The sequence below is a fragment of the Molossus molossus genome, unplaced genomic scaffold (genome assembly GCF_014108415.1).
Source record: "Molossus molossus isolate mMolMol1 unplaced genomic scaffold, mMolMol1.p scaffold_m16_p_14, whole genome shotgun sequence".
NCBI classification, from domain to species: domain Eukaryota; kingdom Metazoa; phylum Chordata; class Mammalia; order Chiroptera; family Molossidae; genus Molossus; species Molossus molossus.
Genome location: NW_023425349.1, coordinates 727,959 through 752,802, shown reverse-complemented (window position 1 = coordinate 752,802; position 24,844 = coordinate 727,959). Strand labels below are relative to the sequence as shown.

At 56.4% G+C, this 24,844-nt stretch overlaps 1 protein-coding gene across 11 annotated transcripts in view; it reads left to right on the top strand.

Moving 5' to 3' along the window:
- EHMT1 (euchromatic histone lysine methyltransferase 1) overlaps positions 1-24,844 on the top strand; it is a 77,021-nt gene that overhangs the window by 17,815 nt on the left and 34,362 nt on the right. For 5 of the 11 annotated variants that reach the window (XR_004959475.1, XR_004959474.1, XR_004959473.1 and 2 more), the window contains exons 3-11: positions 1,723-1,903; positions 5,324-5,481; positions 5,805-5,993; positions 10,101-10,178; positions 11,779-11,899; positions 14,399-14,521; positions 15,295-15,446; positions 22,738-22,881; positions 23,714-23,940. Coding sequence is in view for 7 of the 11 variants with exons in the window: in XM_036260442.1 (XP_036116335.1) it covers positions 1,723-1,903; positions 5,324-5,481; positions 5,805-5,993; positions 10,101-10,178; positions 11,779-11,899; positions 14,399-14,521; positions 15,295-15,446; positions 22,738-22,881; positions 23,714-23,940 (1,373 nt within the window). In the remaining 4 variants the exon portion in view is untranslated. Of the gene's footprint in view, positions 1-1,722; positions 1,904-5,323; positions 5,482-5,804; positions 5,994-10,100; positions 10,179-11,778; positions 11,900-14,398; positions 14,522-15,294; positions 15,447-19,471; positions 19,677-22,737; positions 22,882-23,713; positions 23,941-24,844 lie in introns of those variants that run through there. The other 6 variants (XR_004959476.1, XM_036260440.1, XM_036260439.1 and 3 more) reach the window with 6 other exon arrangements.

The window sequence follows — 24,844 nt, the reverse complement described above, 5'->3', positions numbered from 1 at the left end:
TGTTCCCAGCAGCTGCACCACCACCGTGTGCGCCTTCCTCGGTGAGCTGGGCCGCAGGTCCCCACGTCCGCGTGCTGCGCACGTTTCTTCAACTGAGGTGTGATGGACAATTTTTGTATTTTCCCCCCGACAGTAGCCATTTTAATGGGTGTGAGGTGCTGTCTCATTGTGGTTTTGACTTGTGTTTGCCTGCTGACTAGTGATATTGAGTGTCTTTCGTGTGCTGGTTGGCCCTCTATATGTCTTCAAGGAGACATGTCTATTCAGATGCCCATTTTTAAAAAATATATTTTTATTGATGTTTTTAGAGGGAGAGGAAGGGAGAAAGAGATAGAAACACTGATGTGAGAGAGAAACATGGATTGGCCGCCTCCTACACACCCCCTACTGAGGATCGGGCCAGCAACCCAGGTGTGGGCCTGAGGGGGAATCGAACCCAGGACCTCTCACTGGCTGGGCATGCTTTGCCCATTTTTTAAATCAGCTTAGTTGTTTTGTTGTTGAACCATAGAATTCTCATATCTTTGGACGTTAATGCCGTATCACGTAGGTGATTTGAAATACTTTGTTTCACCCCTTGGTTCACCTTTTTTTTTTAAATCCTCAAATGAGGATAATTTTTATTTATCTTCAGACAGAGTGGGAGGGAGAGAAAAGGAAAGAGAGAGAAACATCAGCGTGAGAGGGACACATCAACTGGTTGCCTACCCCACGACCCTGACCAGGGCCAGGGACAAACTGCAACCGACCTCCGTGCCCTTGACCAAAGTCCAACCCACGACTCATTGGTCTGCTCTAACCACTGAGCCAGACTGGCGAGGGCTTGGTTTGCCTTTTCATCCTGTTGACCGCGCCCTTCGATCACCAGAATTTAGCTCTGAAGAGTCTGATTTACGTTCACTCTTCTGTTGCCTGTTTACGTGGCGTCAGGCCCGAGAAATCACCGCCAGATCCAGTGTCACGAAGCTTCCCTGCTATGTGTCCTAGGAGTTCTGCGGTTTGAGGTTTTTGACCCGTTCTGAGTTAATGTTTATAGTTAGTGTGACCAGGGTCCCACCCCAGTCTTCTGGCCTCATGTTGAAGGACGCGCACTCCTTTAGCCCTCATCGCGCTGCTGTGCGCGGCGTGAGCTGGTTACGGTGAGCTGTCTGAGACCCGCCTCCCTCAGTTGCAGGTAGCTTGGTGTCGGCGGTGCTGGGCACTGTGGGAGGACAGCAGGCCAGGGGCTGCTGGGGCCTCAGCAGGCTGGGAACCAAGTCAGACTTGGAGGCTCAGCAAACCAAGCAAAGACAGTTTAGGGTATGGTGTGATTCTCTGCTGTGCCCTGTGCCGCGTGGGTGCTGCTCGGGGCGGCCGTGTTGGACCAACCGTGCAGGCACGTTGGAGAGCTTTCGATGTAGCCCATTGGGGGTATTTTTAACTTAGTAATAGTTTATCACCTAAATCGGGGGCTGGCAAATGTCTTCTGTACAGGACCAGATAGAAACACTGCAGGTGTTCCCACATGCAGTCACTGCTGCTGCTGCTCCTGTTCCCGTTCCCTGTGAAGATGTAGACACCGTGCTTAGCTCTTGGTGGTGACCCGCGTCATCCTGGGAGCCAGGCGCCGTCCTCCTGCCCGTCCATAACTCACCTCGGTGGGGGGCGATGAGGGGAAAGGAGCTGTCCCCGGGGCCAGCTGCTGGTGTGTAATCATAGTCATCGACTCTCTTTGTTCTGAAGCATGTGGCCAACAAGGACCCCAGAGAAACCCGAGATGCTCGAGGCCATGAGGAGCCAACGGAGGAGATCAGCAAAAACATTTCTGACTTTGGACGACAGCAGCTTTTACCCCCCTTCCCACCCCTTCATCAGTCACTACCTCAGAACCAGTGCTACATGGCCACCACGAAGTCCCAGACAGGTAAGAGGCCCTGCGGCTGTCTGCACTCTGAGTGTGTTCCGAGCCCTCCCCCGCTGAACGAGGCGCATGCGGTCGCGCTGCATGTGTGTCCAGGCTCAGCGGCACTGGTGACAGCAGGGGCCTGTGCTCCTGGAACCTGCAGACCACCAAGCCACTGCGCTGAAGCCTCCTCCAGGGCAGGGGCTGCCTTCTCCGCTTGTTGTCAGTCTTACGTGAAAATCGTTTTCATTACTGAACCTCATTCCTTGCTTGTGCTGTTGGGTGGAATGTGCTGGACTGGAGAACTCCCCATGGTGGACGGGAGACGGTGGTGGAGGTTGCAGAGAACGGTGCTTGGGTCCACCTCTGTTGTCCACTGCTTTCTTCTGGGCTTCTGCTCATGGTCACTGCTGGGGCAGTGGCTGAACACGTCGTTTTGGTTGGGACATTTGGTAGGGGGTGGGCTGCCCAAGTGGCCCCACAGGAGGATGCAGTGGGTGTGCCTGGATGGGGAGGCAGGGGCTCCCTCCTGAGCCTCTAGGACACAGTTCCTGCAGACATGGGCGGCTCCCTCCAGTGCAGGAAGGTCCTTGGGTGAGGCCTCGTGTAGGTCAGCCTGGAGCCGGACGCGCTGGGGCTGTCCACCGAAAGGCTTCTCCAGGACTTCGAAGTCCTGTTCCCTTGTAAGGAATGCTGACCTCCAGCATAGTGCAGAACCTCTGCAGAGCGTCTCTGTCCTGTTTCAGCAGCCGTGTGCTCGCCCCTGCCATTCTGAAACGGGAGCATAGTTGCAGACATTGGCCCTTTAACCTCTGGATAGTTCGGTGTTGTTTCCTAGAAGTGACAGTGGTATGTCCCCTGAAAATGGCATAATGAGGGCATTACCACCATCAGGACGTGAGCCTTGCTGCAACACGGCTCCAGCTTTGCCAGCTGCTCTGTTAGTGCCCTTTCTGCAAAGGAAGCATGTGTGGTCCAGGTTCCAGTCCACATCTTACAGCCGCTTTGCCGTGTGTCTCCTTAACCTGGAACCCTCCTCTTTCCCAGGGTCAGGCTCAAGTCCTGCAGCAGCATCGAGGGCCGAGGGCCGTGTGTCCTCGGGCATGGTGGCCAGGTCTGAGGTCCCTTGCTTGTAAAGCTACTGTTTCCCAAGTGGTGATCAGGGTGTGTCAGGAGAGGAGGGACTTGGGGCTGTGCTCACGGTCCACCAGGTGGTGGCAGCACCGAGGCTGCCTGCCCAGACGGATGCCACAGGGGCTCCGACTCCATCAGCCCCCCATCTGATACCGAGGCTTCTACCAGAAGGGGCGCTTCACCTGCCCATCCACTTGTCTGTTTAAGTGTGACTTGTTATGCTACTGTTCCAGGGTTGCCCTGAAGGCTGGCTCCCGAGTCCCTGAGGTGGCCATTGCTTTGTGACTGTTGTAGGCCTGGCCAGGGGGCCCCGCCTTTCCCGGAAGTGGCTGCTTCAGGGTGCCCATCCTGTCTGCTGGAGCCCCGGGGTGCTAAGAGAGCTGGGTCAGTCTGTCTCCCCATCCCCAACTTTCTGGCTTTTTTGACTCAATGTTACTTGTTTCAAATAGTTAAAACTTGGGCCCTGGCCGGTTTGGCTCAGCGGTTAGAGCGCTGGCCTGCGGTCCGGAGAGACCCGGGTTCGGTTCCCGCTAAGGGCATGTACCTCGGTTGCAGTTTGTCCCCGTCCCTGGTTGGTCGTGCGGGTGGCGGCCACTCAATGTGTCCCTTTCACATCGATGTTTCTCTCTCCCTCTCTCTCTCCTTCCTGCTCTACCTGAACAAAGAATGAAAAAGTGTCCTCGGGTGAGGATAAAAAAAAAAAAAAAAAACTTGGTATAACTCCGCGGAAATACATGTATGTGCATAAGGATTGGCCGGTAATGTCAGAAGTCAGTGTTTCTGTTGAGGTGTTAGGGTTTCTCCCATTTCAGCTTTATTATTTCATCATTTTAATCCGCGTCTTCTAAGAAGTGCTCTGTGGGTTTGGCGGTTTCCGGCAGTCACTCCTCCTGCAGCTTCCTGCCTGCCTTCTCGGTCATCGGGACGTGGGCTGCTCGGCGTGTGCCAGGAGTGTGCCTGTGGCTGCAGGCGCTCCCCCAGCCCCGCTGCTCCTGTGGTGTCGCTTCCAGGGAGGCACAGACGTCCCAGCTCCCGTGTCTGCAGGTGTCTCCTGATGAGGGAGCACCCTCCTGCCACCTGGCCTCACTGCAGTCCCAGTGCACCTGTCGGTCTGCGGGGCGACGGCGCCATCTGCCCGTTGCGGCCCTGGGCCCCAGCCCGCTGTGGCTGTTAGGGCAGACCGGGAGCAGGCTCCGCCTGTGTCCACTTTATTCTGCAGCCCTCACTTCTCCCTCTGCCCTTCCGTGCTGTCTCCCTGAGGGAGGGGTTGGAGCCTGCGCATTAGCTGCTGCAGAAAGCTCAAGGGTGCAGGGCCCTGTGGTGGTGGTCCCGGGAGGTTCTCTTCTTTCCCAGCTGCAGGCAGGAAAGGGGAGCAGTTCACATGTGGGCTATGAAGTGCACGCTGCCCTCCCTCCTGTGACTGTGGGTCTCGGACCTCAGGCTGGACGCCCGTGCCTGGCGCCCAGAGGGCTGTCCAGCAGCTGGTGCTCAGAGTCTGCCCCAGGCAGCAGTCTGCAGGGCCACGTGGGCACTGTCCTCGGTGTCCTAGTGGCCCCACCCTCGCACAGCTGGGCGCACTGTCCTCCAGACCCCAGCTGCCTCTGTCTGCTTTGTGGAACTCAGACATGGGCGTTTCCTCAGCCCTTCAGCAGAGCTTCTCTCAGTGGTTTTCAGAAATTTCTTAAACCTTGGAACTTTAAAAAAAAAAAAAGTTGAGACTCATTCTGTGAAGCCAGTCAGCCTGGAGCTATGTCACCCAGGATGGCCCAGCCCCGTCAGTCTCCCTGCTGCTGGCTCCCCACGCCCCCCTCGCCCGTGATCCTCCTGGATGTGGATCGTGGCTTCGGGGCTCCCTCCCTGCAGCGTATGGACCACTGGTCGAGGAGTAGGGAGGTGCGGAAGGCCACGGGGACACCGCGGCGTGGCTGTGCTTCAGTGCTGGGTCGTCTGGGCGCCTGGGCGCCTCTGTGTGGGTGGGAGCTCGGTCTCAGGAAGATGCCCTGGGTCCCTCCCCGTGACCAGAGTGAGGCCGCTGTCCCCCAGCCCTCGCTGTCCCCTCATTGCCGTTCAGGGGGCCTTTAGGGCATTTATGCGTCTCTACAGCTCAGTGTTTTCCTGTGAATCAGACTGGCGGCCTGTACTACCTTCTGCCCTCTTGGCGCAGCTTATGACAAGTAACAGGTGTGTCACTGTGTCGTGTGCTGATGATGTTGATAGTCAGGTCTTGTGATCTGTCACTTACCTTGAAAAACATTTGAATGGTGCTTCTTTTCCTTTCTTGTCTCCTTTTGACTTTTTTTTTTTTAGCTTCCTTGCCTTTTGTTTTAGCAGCTGCAGTATCTCGGAAGAAAAAACGAAGAATGGGAACCTATAGCCTAGTTCCTAAGAAAAAGACCAAAGTATTAAAACAGAGGACGGTGATTGAGATGTTTAAGAGTATAACTCACCCCACTGTGGGTGCCAAGGTGAGGGGGTGCTCGCATTGTCTGCATGCATGCTGGGGAATCCTGGCCATGTCCAGGACCTCTGTGGCCAAAGGAGCAGGTGTGAGGTGGTTGGTATTTGGATGACCTCGGTCCCTTTCGAAGGAACCCAGGCTCCGAGGCACCTCTGCTCTGGGTGACGCCTCCTGTTCAGGGGGTGTTGGAGATTCACCTTCTGCTCCCTCCCCGTGCTCCCCGCTACACGCCCCACACATCCCACGCCCCCCCCCCCCCCCCGGTCTGGTGGGTGAGCAGGTTGTCCTGCTGCCGGGCTCTGTGTGACACATTTGCTCACCCTGTTCCAGAGTGAGAAGGACCTGGGTGATAGCACCCTTCACGTGAACGGGGAGAGCATGGAGATGGACTCGGAGGAGGACGACTCAGAGGAGCTCGACGAGGACGAGGACCAGGGAGCCGAGCAGGCTGCGGCCTTTCCCACAGAGGACAGCAGGACTTCGAAAGAGAGTGTGTCGGAGAGTGACCGCACCCGAAAGGTAGGCCTCTCCCTCCCTCGGGCAGGAGACCGCAGAGTGGGCGTTGTGGGTCCTGACAGCAGGTGGTCTGGGCCCCTCTGGGCTGCTGTCAAGGCCCCTGTCTCTGCCTGACTTGGATATTTGTGTTTATGGTCAGAGAGGTGTCTTCTCCTTACACGATGTTTACTAAAGTGAATGTGCTGAGCTCCTTAGGCTCTAGGTGGACAGCACTCAGTGGATGGCTGACTGTGCTCATGAGGGCTGCTTGCTGTTGGCCGTGGTGTGGCTCACCCTCCACAGGGCAGTCCTCCCGCAGGTGGGAGCTGGCCCTGGGAGTCGCTGTCCTGGTCAGAGTAAGCAAGTGTTCGAGGCTGCTGAGTTACATGCAATCTCTTAACGCCTGGTCTATCCTGCTGAGCTGGGCATGTCCTCATCACGTGTCCACCCGAGGGTCGGCTCTGGGCGGTGGCGGTGCAGCAGCTCGGGCCCAGCAGCACCATGGCCCTGCCAGCTGGGCACTGTCTGCAGGTGTCCTGCAGCTCAACCCTGGGCCCAGGTCTCTCTTTCTGGGTAGATGGGGGTGTTTGGGCTTGAATTTTTACTCTCTCAGTTCTGAGGCTAAATTAGAGGGGAGCTGGGTGACCTAGATAGTTGGGGTTTTACTGTTCCACATATCAGACTCTCCTGAGAAAACTTTCAGTCTTTTTTTTTTTCTTTAATTTTTAAAATTTTATTTTAGCGAGAAAAGAAAGAGGGAGAGAGAGAGAACCATTGATGAGAGAGAACATTGATTGGCCGCCTCCTGCACGCCCCCCACTGGGGATCAGGTTCACAACCTGGGCATGTGCTCTGACCGGGAACCGAAATGGCGACCGCTTGGCACGTGGGTCAACATTCAACCGCTGAGCCACAGGCTGGGCTAACTGTCAGTCATTTTGAGCTGGACTGTTACAGCCAGCGAGTTACAGTTCTGTGAGTCCAGTTGTTCTCGTGGGTTGTCGTCTTTAGCGATGTTGTGCCAGCAGCTTTGTGTCAGCCTAGAGCTGGCAGTCAGTCCCAGGGCAGGGTTGCCGTCCAGCCTAGCCTGTGATGTCAGACCCCGCGGGTTCTAGTTCGTGCTGCACGATGCCTGGCCTCCGGGTCCTCGTGAGGACACAGACTTGTCCGACTTGTCAATTTGAATACATTGATGTAAGCAGTCTTCTGATACTTTGTCAATTTTGTTCTTTGTGCATGAATATTGGATTCATATGGAATTTTTTTTAGTGATAAAATGTGAAGTAAAGATACTCAAAATGGCTGAATTTTATAAAATATAAGGTATATCTCAAAGCTAAACAAAATGTGAGGTCAGGATTTCGTGGATTCCCGCAGAATGGTTTTGCACGTGTGTCAGCAGCATTTATTGCCTGGTGTTCTTCCACTGGGTTAAAGAGCCACAGTTTGCCCTGGCCGGTTTGGCTCAGCGGTTAGAGCGTCGGCCTGCGGTCCAGAGAGACCCAGGTTCGGTTCCCGCTAAGGACATGTACCTCGGTTGCAGCTTGTCCCCGACCCTAATTGAGTTGTGCAGGTGGCAGCCACTCGATGTGTCCCTTTCACATCAATGTCTCTCTCTCTCTCTCTCTCTCTCTCTCTCTCTCTCCATCCCTCACTCCCACTCTAACTGAACAAAAAATAAAAAAATGTCCTCGGGTGAGGAAAAAAAAAAGAGCCAGCGTTTTTCTGTACAATATGGCACATGACTGTGAATCTGATTCTGGATTCTCTGTTTGATGGAGGTTTTCATCTTTGAGAATCTGGACACTAAGTAACTCTAGATAAAGCTATAAAAGAAACAATTAAATGAATATGAAGCTAAAAAAACAATCAAGAAACAAAGAGAAATGAAGAAGACACTGTGGTCAGTGGAAAACAAAACAAGATGGCAGGAACAGACCTCAGCTACAAATACAATAAACACAAATGGATTTAGTAAGGGAGTCATTTCAGTGAATAGAGAAAGATGGGCAAATGCATCAGCCCATCCTGAGTCAGCTCACCTGACAACCTGACTGCTGTGTCAGTCGGACACGGTGCACCAGCCCATCCTGAGTCAGCTCATCTGACACCCTGACTGCTGTGTCAGTCAGCCGGACACGGCTGTGCACCAGCCCATCCTGAGTCAGCTCACCTGACACCCTGAATGCTGTGTCAGTCAGCCAGACACGGCTGTGCACCAGCCCATCCTGAGTCAGCTCACCTGACACCCTGACTGCTGTGTCAGTCAGTCGGACACGGCTGTGCACCAGCCCATCCTGAGTCAGCTCACCTGACACCCTGAATGCTGTGTCAGTCAGTCGGACACAGCTGTGCACCAGCCCATCCTGAGTCAGCTCACCTGACACCCTGAATGCTGTGTCAGTCAGTCGGACATGGCTGTGCACCAGCCCATCCTGAGTCAGCTCACCTGACACCCTGACTGCTGTGTCAGTCAGTCAGACACGCTGTGCACCAACCCATCCTGAGTCAGCTCACCTGACACCCCGACTGTGTGTGTAGAGCTGCAGCTTATTGTAAGAATGGGGTTTGTGGTCTTTACTGAGTAAGTGCTGGAACAACTGCCTCTCTTTGGGGAGATGGATGTGGACCCCTGCTTGGTGGTGGAATCAAATGCAAGCTTTTCTCTAGAACTGGCTGGGTGATGGTCACACTCCAAATATGCCAGAAATGGCCCAGTTGGACACTTTGAAACTATGGATTTTAGTCCTGGCCGGTTTGGCTCAGTGGTGAGTGTGTTGGCTGGCGGACAAAAGAGTTGCGGTTTGATTCCGGCCCAGGGCATGTACCTCGGTTGCAGATCAGCCCCCAGCCCTGGTCAGGGCTGTGTGGGAGGCAACCAGTCGATGTGTCTCTCTCACATCAATGTTTCTCTCTCTCTCCCTCCTGCCCACTCTATCTGAAGATAAATGGAAAAATATCCTCGGGTAAGGATCTAAAAAAAAAGAAAAAGAAAACCATGAAATTTAGGTTAAGTGAATTACTTTCCAGTAAAGCTGTTATTTACACATGTCAATTCCAGAAGACTTAACATGTCAGCACAGTGTTGGGAACTGTTTTTCTGACATCAGTGAGGACGGCCTCCCAGTGCAGGGCAGAAACCTGGAGCCACGAGAGAAAGGTGGACATGTTTGACTGGTCCAGATAAAACCTCCAGGTTTATGTAATAAGTACCAGAAGCAAAGCTTAAAGAACTTGATACAGAAAATATTTTTAACACAGTTAACAAAGTGTTAGCATCCCGTGTGTGAGGCTTCTAAAAGTTAGATAGCAGGAACCCAATAGACACCTGGACTGCAGATGAGGTCACGCGAGACGTGGTGGGTGAGATGCTCTTTTTGTCCGTGGGGACCTGTGATCCCTGTGGAGGCTGGTGGTGCCTTCTGGTGCCACACTCTTGGAGCCTGCAGAGCGTCCTGCGCCTCAGGCGGAGGGGCCTGGCTGGGCGGGACACAGCTTCAGTGTGCAGCTGCTGGGGGCCTTGACCAGGCTGGTGTGTACTGCACAGACCATGTGCGTGACGCCCCTGCCTCGGGCTGGGTGAGGAGAGATGCGTGGGGGCTCGCGTGTGTCCTCGTGCCTTTCGTCCTGGGCACGTGTTCCTGGGTTACCTGTTTGGATAGAAGGTGCGTACATGCACAGCAGAAAAATAAGGATCTGCGTTGTTTTGATATGGAAAGAGTTCCAAAACATATTTTTAATGAGAAGAAAGTAATGTTCACAGAACTGTTTGGTGGCCCATCGTCTGAATAGACAGAAACATGCTCTTGTGTTCAGGCCACCTGTTCGAACGTGGCGGGAGGGTTTTCATTTGATATTACTTTGTGACCTCTTAAAATTGTTTCAGTGTGTCTGTTTTGATACTTTCTAGTTGAATTTGCACGAATGGATCAGATGTGCTGACCTCTGTAGGAGCCGCCTTCCTGACCCAGTCTACTTGGGATGGGCACAGGGCGGGCCCAGGCGCTTTGTCACTTCACAGATACCCCTCCCCCTGCCAGGGTTTGGAAAATGTGTTTTTGATCAAATCAGTGCTACTGAAGGGTCTCATTAGTTTCTGTTTTCTTTCTGGCTTGTTGTGCGGCTGGTCAGATGGATGGCGAGTCTGAAGAAGAGCAGGAGTCGGCTGGCACCGGGGAGGAGGAGGAGGACGGAGACGAGTCCGACCTGGTAACCTGCAGTGCATTCTCACTTGGTTGTTGTAGCTGAGGACATCAGGGGACATTGCCGTTCATTGTGCGCTAGTGCACTGGGAAGAAGCTGAGCCTTGAGGACCCATGTGGGTGTGGCGCGGCCCTCGCAAGGTGCACCACCGACAGTGCAGACATCAGGAAGGGCCTGGTGGGTGGCTGCTCGGAGCAGGGCTGGCTGCGAGGACCGCGGTCCCGACACCGCTGTGACGGAAGGAAGGAAGGGTTGCGGGTGAGGTAGAACAGACAGCGCCTGTTGGCGGGCTGGGTGTCCAGGGTGGTGAGGGATGGGAGCGAGTGCAAGTCTGTTGTTACTACTGGGCAGGGCCACGGGCGGGATGGGGGAGCTTGGGGATGGGTGAAGACAAAGCCTAGAAACCTTGGACAGGACGACTTGGTCCTGAGACTAGGAGGGGGTCCTGAGCGGTAGGAAGAAAGCTCAGGGAACTGGGGGTCCCGTGGCCTGAGGAGCGCTCTCAAGAAGCAGAGGGGCCAGTGGTGGGATGAGGTGGCTGAGCTTCGGGCAGTGCTCGCTGCAGTTCTGCCGCAGTGTGCCGTCAAGGAGCACCCAGATGGCCGGGCACGGGGTGCTGGCTGCTCAGAGGGCTGCGCTGGGCAGAGCGCCCCGACATGGGCTGTGGTCAGACCCAGTGCCCGCACCAGGGCTGCAGCTCCAGGGCGGTTGGCGGGGAGGCCAGACTGCGGCACCTGCGCGTCTTGTCTCACGACACGTTCTTCTCACTGTCTGTGTGCCCGCAGCAGGCAGGGAGCCTGAGGTCCTTGCGTGAGACCAGTGATGAGGACTGTGGTGCGTCCTGTGCATCTGTCCGTCCCTGGTGGCAGGTGGACGCCCTTTCTCCCCCTTGTGTAGAACGCACTCACGCTCATCGTGGACGATTAGAGATGCGTTGTGCCCGCTGCCCTCACGCCGCCCCAGCTCAGGCATCGGGCACAGGCCGGCGTGCCGGAGGCGCTCGCGCTCCTCTCCGAGCAGAGCACACACCTGTGTGGACGTGGCTCAGCCCACGCGGGTCCTGCCTGCACTTCCTCACGTGGTCTCGTTGTGCGAGTAGAGAGTCCACATCCCATTTCAGTGTTCATGGCCTGTGGGCCTGCGGAATAACTGAGCTCAGAGTGACGCCTGGGGGAGGCCGGGGCGCCAGTAAGACAGGGACCCAGAGCTGCCTGGCGGGTGTCTCGATGGTTAGAGCGTCAGCCCGTGGGCCAGAGAGTCTCGGGTTTGGTTCTCATCATGGGCACGTGCCTCAGTTGTTGTTCAATCCCTGGCCGTGGTCTGGGTCGTGTAGGAGGCGGCTGATCACTGTGTCTCTCTCACATCGATGTCTTTCTCTTTCTCTCTTCCTCCCTCCCTCTGTCTTAATTAAAATCAATGGAAAAATATACTTGGGTGATCATTTAAAAAAAAGACTGGGACCCAGAACAACACCTGAAAGTAATATCAACTATCTAGTGGAGGAGTCAGGACGCAGTGGGATGTTCATCTTGAGAAGATAGACCTGGAGCACGTGGCCTCCGGGTCCCCGTGCTCAGCCTGTCCTGTCTCCGCCCTTGGTCCTCAGAGCTCCGAGTCCAGCATCAGGAAGAAGTTCCTCAAGAGGAAAGGGAAGCCCGACAGCCCCTGGATCAAGCCGGCCAGGAAGAGGAGGCGGAGGAGTAAGAAGAAGCCAAGCGGTGTGCTAGGTGAACGGATGCTTGCTAAGGCCCCGGGCGGGGTGGGGCGGGGCCGGGAAGCCACCCAGGAAGTGGGGCCTCTGTAGGATTTCATCTCTTATTTGGGGGACCCTGAAGGGTTTTCTTGTGGCAGACGTGGAATACGTACTGGCACCCTTGTTGCCTCTTGAGCAATGGGGACCATTCATCACCTGCCCTGTGGCCATGTGGACCCTGTGTCCTGTGGGCAACGCCTGGACCCATGTGTTGGCTTTTGGCCCTTTGGTCAGATTCCCCTACTCCAGAAGTCCTTTTGTTAACGGCCAGCAGGCCTAGGGGCGGGGCCACTGCAGTAGCTTTGTCCCGAGGACTTGGCATTGGATACAGTGTACGTCACTCGTGCACGTGTGCCACTGTCCTGAACACCCAGTCCCCTGCAGGGCTCCCAGGCACCTCTGCTCTGTGGGTGGCACCGGAGGCCTCAGTGTGTCTGCTTCGTCGGGCAGATGCCTGTCTGCCCTGTGCGTGGCTGCTGCAGTCGCTCACGTTGTCACGCGGGCTAGTGGGCGGCCGGGAGGGATTCCAGGCCAGGGCTCTCCATGGTGTGTTTGTCCTTCGCCTGTGGGGTACACCTGTGCTCTCCCCAGTTTGGGGCCATTTCGGGGTAGAGCAGCTGTGCACATCTGTGCATCAGTCTTCGTGGGACAGCTGCTCTCCATGGTCCTGGGTAGATGTTTAGCCCCGAGTAGCTGAGTCACACGCTATGTGTCTGACTTTTTAGGAAACTGTTTTCCAAAGTGCTTGTTCTCTTTACCTCCTCAGCACACAGAGACCACTGCCTGGGTCCTGGCCTCCTCCAGGCTCTGACTCCAGGGCCCTTGTGGCTGCAGGACGGTCCCAGTGTGGCCTCACTTTGCATTTTCTCATCAACACCGGGTGCACAGTTAGCCTTCTGTGTCTTCTTTTGGAAACTCTTTATGTCTTTTGTTCGTTTAAAATCAGATGTGTGGCCCTGGCCATGCTCAGCGGTTGTTAGAGTGTCACCTGTGGTCTGAAGGGTTGAGTGTTTGTTTACTGGTCAAGGGCATGTATCTTGGTTGTGGTTCAGTCCCCGGCCATGGTCAGGGTCGTGTGGGAGGCAACCAATCGATTTGTCTCTCTCACATCAATGTTTCTCTCTCTCTCTCTCTCTCCCTCTCCCCATCCACTTTATCTAAAAAAAATCAATGGAAAAATATCCTTGGGTGAGAACTAAGCACGAATAGATGAGTAAATAAATAAAGTCAGATGTGTGCCTTTCTGGGGAGAGTCTTCTGTCAAGCACTGTCCTTACTTCCGCTTCCCACCTTTCGTACAGTGTGTGGGCCGTGTCTGGGCTTTCTGGTCCGTTTCATCCGTCTGTCCACACATCCATTTTTGCACCACAAAGTTGCAGGACTTTGTCATTTTCATAATTATTGTAGCTGTTCTGCATTCCCCTGATGAAGGAGTGGGTTTGCTAAGTGGATATTGGGGAGGCAGTGCTGTACCCTGAAATGCAGGAGGCTGGGTGTGCCTGTCCCAGTTGGAGACTGGACTTGGCTGTCTGGGGGCTCGCTGACACACGAGGAGCACGCTCCTTCAGGCTCGGCTCCTCTCCATCACGGGTTGTCGACTTAGAGTATTGGATGTGGCGGTGACTGCTGGCTGACAGAGACATGTGTGGGTCCAGGACTAGGTGAGGTTTGGGGACAGGAGCTTCACCTTTGCTTTCTTGGGCATAATGTGTGCAGTGCACACTTCAATGTGCACACAGGGGTTGGGATTGTATTTCTTTCTGTCAAGTGTTTAAAACATCCCAGAGACCACTCGTGTTCTTTGGGCTGGTGATGGAGAGGTGGTGGCTCCCTCCTGTCCGCCCGGAAGCAGTGCAGGACGTGGTGAGCACTCAGGCCGCCCACACCTCTCTGTGCAGGGCCGTGTGCTTGTGGTTGCGGAGGCCACGCCAGCCAGGCTGTGCGGTTGGCGCTGCCCTTGGCGGTGTTAGGCGTGCTCCTGTGTCAGCACTCACTTCCCACGGCCCGCAGTGGGGGCCTCCTCATTCACACACGCCTCTCCTGGGTGTGCACAGATCCGGTGCCCTCCTCACACACCACTGATCTGACGGGGGACGCCTCCCTGAGTCCTGCCCCAGGGCTCTGCTCGCGGCTGCTCCCCAGCATCTGGTCTTCAAGCCTGCAGGCCAGTCTTTCGTCTCATTAAAAGTGACACTCCCAGTCACACCCCACATTTCCATCCGAGTCCTCAACTGTTGGTCGGCTTTGGTCTAGCCGGTGTGTATCAGAGGAAGGTGTTTGGCACATCAGAGCCTTTGTTCTTCTTGACACAGACCCCGCCCCCCCAGGGCATTGTGGGGAATCAACAAAGTGGGCACAGGAGGTGAAGGGGGCTGAGAGGGCGCTGGCCTGGACGACGGTGACTGGGCTGGGCGTTGACAGCTCCTCAGCCACGTCCCGGATGGCACAGGTACCATGGTCCCTTTGCACGCAGGTTCCGAAGCGTACACGTCGTCCTCGGGAAGCGCAGAGCCAGCGGCACCAGGGGACAGTGCGGGGTACATGGAGGTTTCTCTGGACTCCCTGGATCTCCGTGTCAAGGGGACACAAGCAGAAGGTGAGCATCGGGCTGGCACTCAGCTGGGCACCATCTTGCTATTTTTTGGGCATTGGCCTCGGTGTTGGCGTGGTGCCCCTGGCGCAGTGGTGGGCCGTGTGGTGAAACACGTCCTGAGGGTGGCTGGGGAGACGCAAGCGAGTGTCTGTCACCACAGTCTCCCTGTGAGCACACCTCGGTGCAGTAGTAGACACGGGGCAAGGTGAGCAGCCTGCTGGTGCCCACCCTCGTGCTGTCACAGTGAGATGGGCAGGAGGAGAATTGCTGTCTCGTTGACATTCCTGCCCTGGTCCTGATCCTTCCGACTCGCCCGCCTTCTGCCCGGAAGCGGGCTCTGAGGGCCCCGAGGCGGGAAGTGTGCAGGTAGAATGTCGGCTGTTGCAGACCCTTCCTGGTGGATGAGTGTTTATAGCTGAAACCCTAAGAGCAAGTGAGGAGCAGGAGGGGACACCCTGCAGCTGAGGATTGGTGGGTGCCAGCGCCACCCCGTGGACGCGGGTCCTGGCTGCGAGAACGGGGTGGATGCGGCATTCCCAGGGCTGCCATGGCATGGAGTGAGGGCATCCCGTGGGGGGCATGCCTGGCCTGTGGCCCTCTGTGGCCAGGCTGGGACACAGCTACCTTGTCACCTGTATTTCCCGCCCTTTGAGGTTCCTGCAAAGGTCATGTCATCGGTCCCTCTCTGGACTGCTCTTCACGGTGGGCCGGCGTGTCAGCAGGTGGAGTGAGCGGCTGCACACATTCCGCTGGTGATGCTCTGCGTGTCTCTGCAGCTCTAGGGCTGGCGAACGGGCCCGACACAGGGGACACGGATGGCCTCCAGGAGGTGCCCCTCTGTAGCTGCCGGATGGAAACCCCAAAAAGCCGAGAGATCACCACTCTGGCCAACAACCAGTGCATGGCCACAGAGAGCGTGGACCACGAGGTGAGTGTGTACTTTCCTCTGTCAGAGCAGGGGGAGTGTGGTGCCCCGAGCAGGGCCGGAGCACAGCCAGGTGCCCAGGCGCATGAATGCAGAGCCTGGGAGACGGCCTGGTGCCGATGGGGGATCAGACACAGTGCAGTCTTGGGAAGGCGGAGCCAGAGGTGCGTGGCGGAGATGGCCTGTCTGAGGGTCTGCCAGGTCCTGTTCCCGCAGTGTCCACCTGCTGCATGTGCTGACGTGGGTGGGGTGGCGGCAGAGGGAGCCCGAGGCGTCAGTGTCCTGTGCTTTGCCTCTTCTAGCCCAAACCCTCCCTGCCGCCCCTCCTGTCCTCGTGCCCCTGCTGCCCTGCCGAAGGGCCTGGGCGCACGGACACCATCCTGGACGCCAGGAGCTGAGGCTCTCTCCCGTCAGGGCTGCCCCTGGCTCCTGTGGCCCAGCGCAGTCTGAGGACCCGGCGGCTCAGCTTCGTTTCCATTGAGTTTTGCCAGGAAGGCTTTGGAGCGGGTTCTGGGCGTCCCCCTGCCCCACGTCAGGAGTGATGCGAGATGCCACGGGGTCGGTGTGGGGCCGCCCGGCCCTCTCCAGTTATCCTCAGCCTACCTTGATGGGGTGACTGGTCACTGTCGCCTGGACCGTCCTTTTGTTGGACGCCCCAATGTGGCGGTTCTGCAGTCTGTTGTTCCTGCTGCAGTCGCTGCCGGACGCTGGCACGGAAGACACCTCCCCTCTGGGCTGTCTATCCTGAGACGCTCGCCGTCCTGACCGACAGCATGAGTACCTGCTTCCTGGTCTGTCTCCATTAAGCAATAAGCTGGTGCTCTGAGGACGTCTGGCGGCTCAATTGTGTCACCCCCTCAGCACTGGGGATGCGTGGGCCTCCTGCCGTCGGTGTGTGGGGAACGTTTTTGTTGTAACGCGAACAGAAGACAGCACAAGACCAGTGTTTGGCTGACGAATATGCTGGGGTGAGCACTCGTGACCACAGCAGGGCCAGGACACGGACGGGCCCTGCGCGTCAGCACCAGCTCCGGCCGTGCTGCCCGCTCCTCTGAGTCCCGTCCACATGTGTGACCCTGCGCAGTCGCCAGTCGTCTTCGTTCACACACCCCTTTCTTCGTTCCCTCGTGGACACCTGGGCCTCTGGCCATGAGGTCTGAGCCTGGGGCCCGCACTGCAGGTGCGGCCCTGCTTCTGCTGCCTGGTGTAGCCTTTGTGGGCTGTGGTCTCTGGCTGGCCGTTTTCCTGGTGTCTGTGAGTTGGCTGGAGGTTTTAAAGTGGGGTGGTTGGTCATCTGTGTTCTTTTATGTGGGTGATTTGTGAGGTGACCTGTCTTCTCACATGTGTCTCACACCCCGTGTCTGGGCGTGCAGGATGGGGTGGGCACTCTGGTCCCTAGTCTTTCCGACAGTTTGTTCCGTCGTCATCTGAGGTTGGCCAGCTCTTCCTCTTAAATGTCCCTGTGGGCGTGTGTGCGTGAGTGTTCGGTGGATTTCAGTTCTTGTGTTTCGTTCTCATGGGTGCTCTGACGGTCCATCTTTGGCCCATGGGCCCTTCATGTGGACCTTTCCTGGGGCCACAGCTGTTCGGACGGATCCGAGAAGTTCCCTGCCTCCAGCCCCTTCTCTCATAGGGCGCCGTGGCATTTCATACGTGTGAGGTCCATGCGGCGGGGCGCAGTCGTTCCCATGGTGCTGAGAATCGCTCACAGCACAAGACACACTGTGGGCTTGGCTGGTGCGCTGACACAGGCGCCGGTGCAGGTCCCGGCCGCAGGCTTTTGGAACGCTGCCACGCAGTCTGTGTGCTGCTTCGATTCTTACTTTCTGACCACAAGGTCATTCGACACAAAGCAGGCACTCCAGCCGCTGAGGCATTTGACCATGCTCATGACCAAACCCACTGTAAATGGGAGTTCTGTCACAGACCCAGCCCCAGCCTTGGCCTCCTGGTCGGCACCAGGGCACCAGGGCCGCGGCACTGGTCTGCAGGCATCTGTCGACCGCGCCCCGAGTCTCGCAGGGTGCTTGTCCCCCGGCTGTGGCAGTGGCAGGCCTGATCCCAGGGCAGGTGGAGGTCATTGCAGAGGTGCTGATGCCCTCATTGGGGTACCAGAAGGAGTGTCTCCGGGCAAACTGTTCCTTCACGTGGCCTTGTGATTTGAGAGACTGTGTGGCCTTCACGGCACGATGATCGGGCACGTGCAGTCCGCCCGCCCGCCCAGGTGTTTGGGCTTGTGCCCATCTTTCCTGGCCACCGCCACTCCTCCTTCAGGAGGATTTGTAAATGGCAGCATTGCGACAGCTGCTGAATCCAGGCCAGAGCTGGGCAGGGCCCCATGAGTTCTGACGTCCTCAGAGAAGCACCCACAGTGCTCTGCCCCTACAAGCCCTTGAAGAGCCTGGAGCTGACCATCCACAAAGCTGTGCACGCAGCAGGACCACTCTTCCCGGTGACGACCTTTGTTCTGGAGATTTTTTTTTTATCCTCACCTGAGGACAGTTTTTGCATTTATCTTCAAATAGGGGGTGGTGGGGGAGAAACATTGATGTGAGAGAGACACATTGAGTGGCTGCCACCCGCACAACTCCAAACGGGGCCGGGGACAAACTGCAGTCGAGGTATGTGCCCTCAGCGGGAACCGAACCCGGGTCAAACTGGCCAGGGCCGGAGAATGTTTTTTGATTAAGGTACACTTGTGATAGATCGGCGTATTGCTATTTTAAAGTAAATCATTGCTTAACTGTAAATTTTCAGCATGGTGACTGCCCACAGACATGCTCCATCTGGACCAAAGCTCTGTGGGACCCTCCGTGACTTTAATTGTGTAAAGGAACCTGAGACCAAGGATTGGAGAGCCGCGGGCTTGGTCTTCTCTTTTCTTCATTTCCCTTGTCCCCGTCCTGTCCACTTTTCATTCAGTCCAGGCCGCTTTCCCTGGTGCCCCTCAGGTCACCTGCAGAGTTCCACAGGCTGGGTGCAGCGGGCTCTTGCACCTCCTGCACTTGGTGGGATTGGGAACCGCTCTCCTCGGTCACCTGCTCTTTTCTGTCTCCCCGTGCCTCCCAGTGAGGGCCTGGCTGTTCTGGTGCGGTCCTGCCCCTGGGCCTGGGGCGCCCGCCCCATCTTCCTTCTGCCCAGAACAGCCGCACCGGTCTCATGGCTCGGTCTGCCCCTCAGAGTCTTGCGGCCGTGGTTGGCGGAGGTGTGTTGTCTGTGGGTTTGGGTTTTGCTCTCTACCTGCTCCACCTGTTTTATGTGGGATCCAGGAAATTCTGGGGCTGCAGCCCTTCCCTCAAATTATTTTTGTCTTTTGATGCTCAGCCTGTCCCATCCTTAGGTGGCAGCAACCTTTCTGAGACAAGCTCCCCTTTGTGGCCTTTTCGTCAGCTTGATCGAGGCACAGTTCACGCAGAGTGGCCGTTCTTGTGTAGGTCAGGTGCATGTAAGTGAGTGACCACCTCCATGGCCAGGGACCTGCTGCCCCGCCCCTGTGCTTCTCTAGTTCCTGCCTTGTTCTGTTTCCGGCGGTGCTGGCTCCACAGCCCCAGCCTGGGTGCTCTTTGCAGCCCCATGTCTCGGGGAGCAGACTCCCCTAGTCTCTGTGATGCTCCTCTGTCCCCATGAAAACTCCGGGTCTCACCAGTCCTCGCTCTGCCCAGCTGCCCTTGGAGTCGGGTGCACGGCCTGTCTTGGCACCTTGACTGGAGCCGTCTCTGCGGCTTGAGTCCTTCCTGTGATGTCAGGCCTATGGCTGCACTGCACCAGGTCTCCTCTGTTCAGCGTGGTCGTGCACGTAGCTGGACCACAGTCTGACGTTTTAGTAGAGTTAGGACTGATGCCGTCTGTTATTTCTCCTTCCTCACTTTAGCCTTTTGTCTTGAAATGTTTCACGATTGTAACTTATTGCACTATTGACTTTATTACTTGGGTTTTTCTAACGTCTTTAGTGGCTGCCTGTGTTGAATTATACATCTTTATCAGTTACCTCCAGTGAACGTTACAACACTTACCGTACAATCTCACAGGCGTGCAGGTCCGGACCCTCCATCGTGTGGCACGTGTCTGTTCTGTGTGCCAGAGCCTGCGGTCGTTCCGTCACTGCTGTGCGAGCCACTATCTTTCAGACCGTCCTCCTCGGCATGTGCCCGTCCAGACCCGTTTCTCTGCGTTCTCTTCCTCGTGCCCACGCCTCCGTCTGCCTTTCTCTGCCTGGAGACAGGTCTGCTGACAGTGAGTTCCCTCCCTTTGGGGTGGGAAACTCCACGTTCTGCCTTCAGTTCTGGGTGGCATTTCCGTAGACTTGGGATCCCAGCGCTGCGGACATGGGCCAGTGTGAGCTCCGTGGTTTCTGATGAGAAGCTCACTGCTGTGGCCTCGGCTCCTGTGCATGTGGGGTTCTCTGCTGCCTCCTGGGTTTCTCCTGTCTTTGGGCCCGGGGGCGGTGGTCTTGCTGGTTATAATGCTTTTCTTTGTGTGACCTGTGAGAGCTTTGTGACTTCTTGTTTCTGGATAACCCTTGTCCACTGCAGTTTACTTGTATTTTTTTTAAATCCTTATCTGAGGATATTTTCCTATTTATTTTCAGACAGAGTGGGAGGGAGGGAGAGAGAGAGAGAAAAACATCCACGTGAGAGGCACACTGATTGGCTGCCTCCTGCACGGCCCTAACCGGTGCAGGGGACCAGACTGCAACCCAAGTATCTGCCCTTGACCAGAAATCAAACCTGAGACTCTGGTTGGTGGGCCGATGCTCTAACACGGAGCCGAATCGGCCAGGGCACAATGTACTTTTCAGCCTTTCTCTTGCTCCTGGGCTGCAGTGACCACACGTGTGCTGGGGGGTGTGGCCTTGTCGCATTGCTGACGGTTGCTGTTTTTTTTCCTTTGTATTTTAGGTTTAGATCATATCTGTTCACCTCTTTCAGATTCGGCAATGTCTTCTTTTTCCTTGTGGAGTGCACCTGTGAGCATGTTTTTATTCCTTGTGTCTCCATTTGCGTTTCCTCCCGTCCCAAGTCTGATGGTGAGACACCTGGCCTCGGGTCTGCTCTGTTGACTTCTCTGTCTCTTGACGGCGGGTCCAGATTCTCCGGCCTCAGTGCCTGAAACGTCGCCCAGCAGTCCATGTGGTGCGGCTGTGCTGGTCTCCCTGGTGCTGAGCAGCATCTCGTCCCTGCTGGTTGAGCAGGGCCCTGCTGACCGACCAGCTCAGGTCCTGGCCTGTGCTCTCCCGACCCCTCCCCGAGGCAGCCACTTTGACCTTGTGATTTTTCTCTGGTGCGTCCCTCCATATTTTAAATACTTTCAATCCACATTCATTCCATAATTTTAACCTGCTATGATCTCTTGACTTTCCGCCTCATGGTTTCTTCCTGTGGTGGAGATGCTTCACCTTTCTTTTAAATTCTCACCCAAGGATATTTTTCCATTTATTTTCAGACAGAGTGGGAGGAGGGAGAGAGAAAGAAAAACATCAGTGTGAGAGAGAGACATCGATGGGTTGCCTCCCATACGACCCCAACCGGGGCTGGGGATTGAATCGAAATCGAGGTACGTGCCCTTGATCGGAATCGAACCCATGACTCTTTGGTTCGTGGGTTGAGACTCCAACCGCTGAGCCAAATTGTTTAGGACAAGATGCTTCACCCTTGAGTCCACTTCCCCGGCCGTCTCAGGCTCCATCGCATCCTGACCCCACCTTAAGTTGGGGAGGTGTTTGCGGTCGCCCTGCCTGCGCAGCTGTCCCGGTGCAGCTGCTGCGTTGGCTCACGTTTGCCTGCTCTCGGGTTGATGATCACCTCTTCGTCCACCCTGCTGTACTCGCACCTGTTGCAATGGCCCCAGCCGGCTGGGTTGTACGTTTTCTGGGTATTTCCAGGCACCTGGGGTCTCCTTGTGGGTCAGGCCTTTTCTCTTTGGTGGGAGCTGGCGGTAGCTTCTGGGGGAAGGTTGCCTGGAGATGAGCGTCTGAAACTTGCATTGTGGAAACCCTCCTCTTTCACTGGCACTCGGGCGAGGACGAGCTCCAGGTCAGGCGTGTTTCCTTCTCACACTGAGACCCGCCTTCTTTCTTCCGGTTGGCCTTGTGGGCCCTGCTTTGTCTTCTCTGCAGGTCCTCCGCCCTGCCTCCGCCCTGAGGTGGGTCCTGTGTGCTTTGGGCGTCTGGGCTGTGGGCTGTAATGGGTTGCCGCGGGGGCGAGGACATGCGTGTGCCAGAGTTGAGCTGTCTTCTCTTTTACATTTTTCACTTTTTGCTCGACTTTCAGAAATTTCTTCTACCTGCAGCATTTCTTTGGAATTTCTCATTTCTTCTACCTGATTTCTAATTCCGGGAGCTCCTTTTGTTCCCTGGTGCGTCTTCCTTTATAGCCTCTGGTTCCCACTGCGGAGCTGCGTGGAGCCGGGCTCTCCAAGGGCACGATGGCAGTTTCCCACACACTTGTTCCTCTGGCCCTGGCGTGGGCACTCTGTTCTAGCGTGTCTCGGTGTCCCCATGCAACCACTTGCTGGAAAAGGGGAGCCATTGAGAAGGAAGATGGGGCTCAGGGTGTGGCCCATGACTCTGTCTCTCACTCACTTTCTCTGCAGCTGGATGTGCTTGGTTGGGGATGAGGCTGCATCAGCTGATCTGTTACTGGGAGGAAGTGAGGGTCTTTGTCAGAGGCCTGAAGTGACTGCTGTTGGTATGCACCTGGGCTGCACCCCACCTGTCTAGGATGTGCCCCTGGCCCATCGCGTGCTAGGGTAACTGGTCTCCTATCGCGTGTGGGGTAACTGGTCCCCCGTCGCGTGCGTGGTAACTGGTCCCCCGTCGTGTGCAGTGTAACTGGTCTCCCATTGTGTGCGGGGTAACCGGTCTCCCATCGCGTGTGGGATAACTGGTCTCCCGTTGCGGGAGGGGTAATGTAACACATCATGTACGTAGCCAACCTAACCAATAGACTTTGGTCGGCATTTGCTCCCACCACGTGCTGGTTTCAGGGGTTCACTGTGCATTTCTGCTGCTGACCCGGGACACCTGTTCTGTCCAGCCTGGTTTATCCTGCCTGGTGTGTGGCTATTTTTTTAATACTCAGCCTACACCCCAACGTGCTCAGGATGTTCTCTTCGATTTTGCTGAGGTAGCAGCTGCTGTGCTAACACTGTGCGTGGCCACCTTGTCACGCTGACCATCCTCTCTGGTCAACCTGCATTCTCTACCCACAAGGGAGCTCGAGGCCCGCCCTGGACTTGCGTCTGCTGAGTCCCTGGGGGCGGCTGTGTTGCTGACCCTGGTGTTGTCTGATTGCAGCTGGGCAGGTGCACAAACAGCGTGGTCAAGCACGAGCTGATGCGCCCGTCCAGCAAGGCGCCGCTGCTGGTGCTGTGTGAGGACCACCGGGGCCGGATGGTGAAGCACCAGTGCTGCCCCGGCTGCGGCTACTTCTGCACGGCGGTAAGCGCCCAGCCCACCCGCAGCCAGCGTGGCCTCGTCCAGCACGTGTCTGCCCGCAGCAGTGCAGGCGGCCAGGGGCCTCCCCGCAGCTGCTGAGTCTGGGGCCACCGGGAGGTTTGCACACACACGCGCGCCCAGCACGCCTTCCTCCTGCCTGTGCGCCTCGGCCTGCGGGCGTGGGGAAGCGGGCAGTGCTCTGCCCTCAGCCCCTCCTCGCTGTGAGCGCCCCGTGTGAGTGCTCAGCCTGTCCGGGGAAGGGCATGCTCCGCCTCCTGCGCTGCCCTCGTCCCTGCTTCTCCGCCTGTGCGGCTGCTGTGGCGCCGCACCTCTGTGCCCTCCCATCTTCAGTGTGCTCCTTCGCTCCCAGTGACGGAGAGGGAGGCTGCTTCTGTGCGCTCATTGCTCTCTAGCCTGGCCCCTCGAGTCCACCCCTTTGTGCCAGCAAGTGGTCCTTTCTGAGGCCGCCGGCTCCCTGGCTGCCAAGGTGGTGACTGCTGACCTCTGCAGGTCGTGTCGATGTTGCCTGCTCCCGGCCCTCAGCTCTGACTTTCATTTTCTGGTCTGTCCTCCACGGGTCCTTCTTGGGACCTGCTCTTATGTTTGGCCTCTTCCTGGTTACGACAGCCAGAGAACCTGGCCTCGGCCTTGGGGCGTGGGGTGGGCTGTCTGCAGCGTGGGTCTGTGTGGAGGCTCTTGGAACGGTCCGCACACAGGCAGGACACAGGCGCCTCCTGCCGCCCCGTGCTGCTCACTCAGCGAGGCTGTCACACTGTGCGCTCTTCTGCGCGTTCGCCCAGCTTGATAGAGTGAACTCTCGTTTTCCCACGTTCAGGGTAACTTCATGGAGTGCCAGCCGGAGAGCAGCATCTCGCACCGCTTCCACAAGGACTGTGCCTCTCGCGTCAGCAACGCCAGCTACTGTCCCCACTGCGGGGAGGAGGCCTCCAAGGCCAGAGAGGTGACGATCGCAAAAGCAGACACGACCTCCACCGTGACCCTGGCGCCTGGGCAGGGGAAGAGCTCCTCGGGGGAGGGCAGGGCCGACACCACCACAGGCAGGTAGGTGCGCGCCCGCCTGAGCCTTCAGGTGTGCAGTTGTGGCTGATTTCTGCTGTTTGGCTGGAGTCCCCCCGACTCTCACTCGCTATCTGACGTGCAGAGCGCCCCGGGACTCCTGTGCTGCTGCCAGCGGCATTTTCCCCTGTTGGTTCTGTAGGCTCACTCGCCTGTCCACATCGATGGGACGACGGCACAGTGTTTTCTGTGGGTAGCACAGTTCTCCCGTGTGTAGCTGTGCACGTCTGAAACAGCTGTGCATGTGTGTGCATGCCTGTGACATCTGTGCATGTGTTTGCGTGTCTGTGCCCATCTTATACGTATGTGCAGGTCCATAACATCCGCATGCTAGTACGCATCTCTGCACACCTATATGTGTGAGTATGTGTACTTGTGTACATGTCTGACCATACCTGTGTGTGTGCGTTCATATGTATCTGTATGTGTGTGAACATGTGTTTGCAGCTGACTGCATCTATGTGTACACGTCTGTTTACATCTCTTCCTCCCTCTACATAAATGTGCACATTTGTGCCTCTACGTAGGTCTGTATACACTGCACAGGTATGTACGTGTATAACATGGAACATGAGTGTCAGTTGATTCAGTCTGCACTGCTGCTTTATGTGTTGAAGGCCCTAGCTGAATACACACAAAAATTAATCTTACAGATAAGGAGTCGTATTGGAAACGTATACATTTCTTTCTGAGAGAATTCAGTAGAAGCCCTGGCCGGGTGGCTCAGTTACAGTGTTGCCCTGTACATCAAAAAGTTTCCGGTTTTATTCCCAGTCAGGGCACACACCTAGGCCGTGGGCTCCATCCCTGGTTGGCGCGCCTGTGGGAGGCAACTGGTCGATGTTTACCCCCTTGACGTTTCTGTCTTCCTTTGTCTCTCTAAAATCAG